Raw genomic sequence first — 8,121 nt, 5'->3', positions numbered from 1 at the left:
CTTAATTATCATCAGCAGTAGACTTACTTAAGGCCTGTTCTGTGCTAATTGCTAGGAATACTTTTTGTTGTGTTGAGTCATTGTTAGAAAATCCGAAAAAAGAATCTACTACTGGAATGTGTGAAGCAACGCCTTTATTACGCTTGCAGGCACACTGCACCCTAGTACAGCACGTGTGCGCCAATATGGAAGCCAACTTTTTAAATGGTTAGTAGAATCCGTACTCTTCCCATTTGAGCTGGGATTGGACCAGCTCATTTGGGTTACACTCTTCCTGAACTGCCCATCACATGTTACTCTTTGTTATGTTCGTTCCTTCTGGTTCATACATTCCATGTTCAAAAATAGCAGTTATCTCCACCCTCCAGGTGTGTCAGTTAATATTCAATAAGCTTATTAAGCAAGCTCAGTGGACAAAAGCCTTTGCCCAGTCCTTGATCCCCCACGGGTTGTAGCCGGTTTAGCCTGTAGGGTTCTGTCTTAAGGAAGTAGTGGTTTTCAGACTGTTTGGGACACTTTTTGATTGGTTGAGGTACTATCCTCAAGATCTTAGAAGTCCCCCTCAGAATTCCTGTGTTCTACTGTGGAAGCAGAACTTCTAAATCCCCAATATTCTAACTTCCTCTTCTCAGAGAGCCAACCCATACAGCAAACAATACCTTTTGTGAAAAATACATTTTCTTAGTTTATTATCTTGGAAATTCAGAGCTTTCCCATCCCCCTTTCTTTCTAAGTTCAGTCGTTCTCCAGAAGGACATTAAGATATAATCTAAATGGTCCTATTCCTGTTCATTGTGTTGCCTAGACAGTTCTGGAAGAATTTTGATTCCTCCCTATTGTCAAGACAGGTGACATGGAAATTGATGTCTCTTTGCCCAGGATTGAGTGACCTGGGTCATGTCCTGAAAGACTCTCATTTTAATATAACCCACCTCCCAGGGTTGATTGGAATCCCTTGGGAACACCTACTCTTAGAAGGGCATATAACTTGTAACCTCAAAAATCCCAATTCGAGCCAGTTCTGAATTGGCCTCCTTAGGGGGCCCAGCTTTGGACTGAAGTCCCATGCAATGTATGTCAAATTGAAGAGGTCTAGGGGTTTTGGGGTGCTGGGACCCCAAGATCGTGGTACCAGGCCCTGCCTGTAAGAATTCAACTCAAATCTTCTTCAGCCAGAGGAAAAGTTTATTAGTGGTAAAACATATAGGCCGGGTGACACCCGTAAGGACGAGCGGGCATGAGAGGTTCTCAGCCTTGTGGGCCTGAGATTCTCAGCATCTGAATGAGGGCCAAGGTGGATCTTAAATACTAAAGTAACTTTGGGTGGCCAGAGAAGGGGGTTGGGTAAAAGGTCTAGGTAACAATTCTAACTGGGGAGGTCTGCGAGATTGAATAGACAATGGGAATAGATAATGGAGGAACAGGAAGGCAGAAGTTTGAAAGGCATCTGCACAAAATCAAGGTGGGGCTAGGACTTTCAAAAGCAGACAAAGGAAGGCCTTTCTGGGGCCTATAGACAAGAAGGAGCCTAAGGCTTTTAGGGCACATCTGAATAAGATTAAAAGGTAAAGCTAAGGCTTTCAAAGGGAGATGAGGGTCTGGGGCCTGTGAGTCAGATTCCCTTTGGGGCAAAGGGTGAAGATCTTGGCTTGGGCCCTGCCCTCATCAAAATCAGCTTGAGAGAAATTTAACTGTGAACACATATACCCTGATTTCATTTGTCTCTTTCTTACAGCAGACTCTGTTTTCAAATTGGGGTTCCTAGGGTTCATGAGTTAAATTGGGGTTCACAGTTTAAAGAAAGAAAAAGAAGAGAAAAAAATCAGCAAAACTGATTAATAAATTGAAAGAGTTTGAAAATACATTCAATGTACCAGAAAACCTCCCCTCTCTGCTAAGCAGATGGGGAAGGATGCTTCTCTCTCTTCTTTGGAGCCATTCATATTCCCTTTTATCTCTTGTAATTGCCTCAGTTCCTTGGTTAGACTACATAGCCTACCAGTAGTTGCGAAATGTATTTGATCTGATACTCTTTTAATTTTTTGTATTATCATCTTTAAAACTAAAGTTGTATATCCATTTAGAATGTGTTGTAGAATATGGAGTAAGGTGTTTCTCTCTCTCACTCTGTCTCTCTCTCTTTGAGGCAATTGGGTTGTGACTTCCTCAGGGTCACACAGCTAGAGAGTATCTGGGGCTGAATTTGAACTCAGGTCTCATATATTTTCATTCACCTCTCCTGAGCCAATTGCAGGCCTCCTGAGTTGGTGGCTTATGCAGTACACTACCTAGCTGCCCCTCTAAGCCTAATTTCTGCTACACTGCTTCCGATCCCAGCAAGATTTATCAAATAGGGAGTTCTTTCCTAATCTATGTTTTCTGTTTTAGCAGACACCAGGTTATTGTGATCCATTGTTTCTGATCCTCTCTGGTCTAGTCTGTTCCCTTGATCTATTTCTGTATGTTTTAACCAGCACCTGATGGTTCTGATGACTGCTGTTTTATTATATAATTTGAGATCTGGAGGTGCTAGCTACCCTTTTTCCTTTCCTCCTTTTTTTCCCCCCCTTATAGTCTATCTAGATCTTTTGTTTCTCCAGATGAATTTTATTATTCTATTGAGTTATGTAAAGTATCATTTTAATAGTTTGGAGGTAGCTAGGTAGCACAGTGGATCAAGCCCAGGGCCCAGAGTTAAGAAGACCTGAGTTCAGGTCAAGCCTTAGACACTTCCTAGCTGTGTGACCTTGGGCAAGTTATTAAACCTCTATTTGCCTCAGTTTCTGCAGATAATAATAGTACCATCTCAAAGAGCTGTTGTAAGGATCAAACAAGATGATATTTGTACACAGTACCTGGTAAATAGTAGGTATTAAATAAGTGCTAGCTATTATTATTAAGACTGATAGAGCATTAAAACTGTTAAGAAATTTTGTTAATATTCTCTTGGCATAGCACAGTGCCTGGCACATAGTAGATACTTAATAAGTGTTTATTGATTGACTGATTGACTTACTATATCATCATAGCCCACCCATGATCACTGAAGATTTCTCCAGCTATTTAAGTTATTCATTAAGGAATATTTTGTAATCTAATTTATATCAATATTTTGTGTGCTTCAGTGTATCGATCCTCAAGTATTTTATGCATTTTATAATGATTTTGAATGGTACCTTTCTTTCTATCATTTCCTCTTGGATTTCATTATTGTTATATAGAAATGCTGTTGATTTTTGAAGTTTTGTTTTGAGGCTCCACCACCTCCTCCATCTGCTAGGAGCAAGCACTTCACAGGGTCACAGGTGGAGAGCAGGAAAAGGGCTTCTACTTTTTAACAAAGAAGTTCAGTTCCTTAGCCAGGGTCTCAGAGGGAATAAATAACACTTTGAGTTTTTAACTGCTGGGCAATTCATTTTCCATTTTACCACACTTCTTAGTGGTTCCTTGCCCTTAAGAGGACAAAACGTCTGTCCTAAAGCAACTTATTTATAGAAAACTTTAAGAAGTTTGAATCTCGTTTTTTTTCTCAAAAAGCAGAACCTGTGACTTTTAACCTACATAGACTTCACTAATTCGTGACGCGAAATCACAAGGGCTTCCTGAATACAGTGGAGATGTCAGTCATCAACCTTCAAAGAACGCTTTGGGACCCAAAAGGCTTTCGTTTCTCCTTTCTTGGAAGAAATGAGAAACAGTTCATCAAGACTGGAGAGAGTAAACAGCTCACAACCCAGGATGAGTTCAGAAAGCTGGAAAAAAAACTGAGTGAAAATCTCTTTCGGCCCCACAAACCCTTTAAACAGCGCTAACGAGAGCGAGGAAGCTTTGCTCCCATCAGGACTTTGTCCCCTCCCTGCAAAAAGCTGGCTAGTGAGCAATCGGTCTGCATGGTCACCCGAGCCAATTGCAGGAGACCTCATAAAACGCTGCCCTACGGAGCGGAAGGAGCTTTTCTTTGCCTTGTTTGTTTCTCTGATTGAGACACTTCCTAGCCCAAGGCGCTGATCTGCTGGAGAGCTCTTTGCTGCCAGAATGCACATCTCTTTGCAACTTCTTCTGCTTCTCCCTATTCTGATTTTCTCAGTTCTAGAGTCTTTCGTGAAGCTTTTTATACCTAAGAAGAGAAAATCGGTCAGTGGAGAAATTGTACTTATTACTGGAGCTGGTCATGGAATTGGGAGACTCACTGCCTATGAATTTGCTAAACTTAAAAGCAAACTGGTTCTGTGGGATATTAATAAGGTAATATCACTACTCTGTTTTTAAACCTTTCGCAGGAATGAACCTCTTACAGCATCTCAGTGAGGCAGGTATGTAGAATTATTTCTATTGCACAGTTGGAAAAAATAAATATAGATCAGTTTAATGTGTTTATTTAGGGTCATGTGATAAGCAGAGAAGCCATAATTTATAGATCTTAATCTAGGGCTGTGCCCACAAGTAATACGACACGGTTTTATTCATCTGACTTCCTCCTCCCCTTACCCCCCAGTTCCCTGTTTCTGATCTCAAAGATTCTCTTAAATCCTTCTTCATTCCACCTTCGTCCCTGCCAGGTGCAGGGAGTGAGAGATGTCCGTCTCTTAAGCGTCTTGCCCCAGCCTGAGAATAAAAGACTTGGTCCTACGGTCATTAGTGTCTTTGATACAGTTCTGTTTTGCTCACAGGTGCCGTGAAGCTCGCAGTAAGATTAATTAAGATTTCACATGTGCGTGCTCTGAGCTTTTCCGGCGCTGGCTTTGGAGTCAGAGTGCAATTCCCCTCCTTTGATACTTACATACTGGATGACCCTGGGCTAGTCAGTTAACGTCTCTGGGCTTCTGTTTCCTCTTCTGAAGATGGTGGGAGGGATGGGTTGAGGGCGGGAGGGTGAACTGGTTTCTGAAGTCCTTTAGAAATCTAGATGAAACCACTGGAATCCTGTAAAACACAATGGAATACCTTTCGAATAAATCCCCTTTCGTGATTACTGATGAAAATAAAATAGACTTCCAAGCAGACAGAGAAAGCCTAAAGCTGCCCTTTTTCAGATTTCTCGTTGCCTATTTTGTTAAGTACTTTACCTACTAGAAGCAATAAATATTTGTGGGTCATACCTTTTGGTGAGTATATTTCTCCTCATGCCTCAGTGGAGATCCGGTTAGGTTGCGGGAGTACTGATTGACCCTGCCCATCCCTACTTTGAGGTGACCATTCAAGCATACCAAGTCGTTCTGCAGGGCATATTAAGGCCTGGGACATTACTCAGCCCTTCTAAGGCCAGTCTATGGGCTGCTGTGCTGGGGTCAGAGTATGGTAATTCCAACTTTAAAACCAGACAGGGTGGCCCACAACAAGATTTGAGGCAACTTTTTAATTTCACCCAACTGGAAGGATCACTACCTACCCACCCAACCAAAATGCATTCATCTTATGGGATTTGTAGTTGGACTTGTCTCAATGTAGCTATGAAGAAATGATGAAAACAAGCTTAGGGAGAAGTTAGTGACCTATAATGAGCTGCCTGAGACCTTGTGCATCATCTAATCCCACTCCCATTTTACAGAAAGGGTACTTCAGGAACATTATGTGAAAATTAATGCCACACAATAAGCCAAACTGGGATTCAAGCCCAGGTCCTCTGATCTTAGACTCATTCTGCTGTCTGAGGCATCACAATGATATAGCAATTTAGTAAATTTTCACTGTTTTTTTTAAAAATAATGTCTTTTCAGGCAGTTATAAATATTGACTAAGTTAACAGTATATTTTGCACTTGACAATTCTTGAAACATTCTTTCAAAAACTACCGTTGGCCTAAATATAAGTTGTCCTCATCCTTAAGCAGATTATTACTTTTTTAAAAAGGGAAGTTTTAAAAATTGCTTAAATGCAAACTACCCTATGAATACTTTGTGTAACATGTGAAGAGGAAATAACAGTCCCATAAAATGATTTTGTTTTCTGAAACTGATGTGGTACCTTTCTAAGGCTGATGCTGTAACGGAAATAAACTTTCTCCCATCCTGTCTTTTATAACAGAATTTGTACATTTTGCTCTCTAAAAGATCCGGAGTCTAGTCAAAAATGGCAGTCTCGAGCTTTTTGCAACAGTGGAAAACTTTACTTAACAAAACTTTGGGGGAACTCTTGCAGTAAAATATTTTTAAAAGATTTTATTTAGATGCCTTCCACCAGTGGTTTCCGATAACACTGGGCTAATTTTTAAAGATTTTTTTTTTCAAATCGTGATTTTATTTTGAATCTAACAATGTTACATCCCTTGACTATCATTGTTCCATACCAAAAAGGATCTTCTATTTAGGAAAATGTCTCACAATATTTTTCCCTCTTTGATGTATAGGAGTTGTTACCTGAGGGAAGGGGATGGAATCATGAAGGTCAAAAAGAACTGACTTCAGAAAAGCTCTAAGCAGTAGAAAAACTGCGGTGTCCTTGGTCCTTAGCAGGCATCTGGCACAAAATAAGGGGTGGTTACATTAGCAAATGTTGCTGACTGACTTAGTGATTACTATAGGGAATTCAATCATAGCCCTTAAACCAATGAAATCACAGTTTAGGAACATAGGATCAAATGGAGAACTTCTAGGGGCCTTAGAGGTCAACTAGCCCAACCTCAAGTTACGGATGAGGAAACTGAGGCCACCTTCAATGGCTCCCTCTATTGACTGAACACAAAAACTGTATGTGAGTGATAGAGATAGTAAAGTAGGTGGGTTTGCAGTGTGTACATTACAATGTCCTTCTTTGTAGAACTCTTTGGATTACTTCAAGGAAGTTTTTGTAAAATTTAAGCCATAAGCGCATATATATATATATATATATATATATATATATATATATATATATATATATATATATATATCACTTTGCTGACATATTGCTGAATAAGCAATATATCACTTTGCTGAGTGATTATAGCCACAGACAGAGCCAATACTCCTCTTTCTAGACTATAGGTTTAGAGAAGGGCACTGAAGCTTCACAGTCTACATCCTGAGTAGAGTTAAATTTTTTTAATGCTACTTTTATTTAAAAAATATTTAAAGATTGTTAAATTAATTTAAATAAAACTACTAACTTAATTTTCAGTTGTTACAATACAATGTGGTAGTAATTTGAATTCTAGCCTCACCCCTTTTGTCTTTGATTACAGCATGGCCTTGAAGAGACAGCCGCAGAATGCAAAAAATTGGGCGCAAGAGTTCACACCTACGTGGTAGACTGCAGTAACAGAGAAGACATTTACAATCATGCAAAGAAGGTAATAATTCAAGTGTAATATAGATGGGTGGACCATCTAACATGGATTGGCTTGCTTACTTGTGACATAGATATCTGACCTGGGATCTAGCCCACCTTGTACAGGGAGATTTCAATTTCCACATTTGTGGAGAGTCCAAGGAAGTCCATGGATGTACCCCTAGTATCTTTCCTACCATTAGCAGGAAATGAACAGGCAGAATTTAGGACATTTTTGGCTGGGTGATTCATCACTCTCCTATCTCCTATCTCCTATCTCCCAGAGGGCTGTTGGGATAGAATTATATCTCTCTTAGAGTTTATGTATGTGTAGTCTAGGGGGTGTAATGTTCTTTTACATTTTTAAAATAAAAAGGTTCAGAATAAAAGCCACTTTCCCTGAATGTGCACAAGGGAGCTTGCTCTTGCCAACTTTACTCTGTCCCACAAAACTCTGTTTACAGGAGAAGTGTATTGAGCTGTATATCAAGCAAATGCATTTCTTCAGGAAAATAATAAGCAGAGATGGGGAAATTATACAGATTAGGGCAGATGATGTAATACATAGGAGCAAATCTCAGCCCAACCAAGGGAGAACAAGCTCAATGCAGGCACCAAGAACCAAGGGATAGATTCCCCATGTGTGTGTAACCATTCAGAAGTCCAGGCTCTGTCTCTCATTTGTTATTCTCTTTCTGCTTCTCTCCCTCCTTCTCTGAAGTCTCTCCAAACTGAGGCAGCATTGCTGTGTCAGTGGTCTCTCAGTTAATGGACTTCCCAGAGTTCAGATCTGAGAGTGGCCATTCCAGACTGAAAGCCAATGGCAACGAGAAGGTTGTGTTAGGTGCTTAACATGTGTCAAGCACCATGCTAAGA

The 8,121-nt window shown here is 40.2% G+C and overlaps 1 protein-coding gene across 1 annotated transcript in view; it reads left to right on the top strand.

The window, feature by feature from the left end:
* The first annotated feature begins 3,592 nt into the window (after positions 1-3,592).
* The window catches only part of HSD17B11 (hydroxysteroid 17-beta dehydrogenase 11), a 33,623-nt gene continuing 29,094 nt past the window's right edge, over positions 3,593-8,121 (top strand). The window contains exons 1-2 of the mRNA XM_020988324.1: positions 3,593-4,245; positions 7,160-7,267. Of these exons, the coding sequence (XP_020843983.1) occupies positions 4,036-4,245; positions 7,160-7,267 (318 nt within the window). The 5' untranslated portion in view covers positions 3,593-4,035. The remainder of the gene's footprint in view (positions 4,246-7,159; positions 7,268-8,121) is intronic.

This window comes from Phascolarctos cinereus, unplaced genomic scaffold (genome assembly GCF_003287225.1).
Source record: "Phascolarctos cinereus isolate Bilbo 61053 unplaced genomic scaffold, phaCin_HiC Scaffold_9;HRSCAF=440, whole genome shotgun sequence".
Classification (NCBI taxonomy): domain Eukaryota; kingdom Metazoa; phylum Chordata; class Mammalia; order Diprotodontia; family Phascolarctidae; genus Phascolarctos; species Phascolarctos cinereus.
Note: the sequence above shows the minus strand (reverse complement) of the source record. Positions and strands in the feature narration are given on the sequence as shown.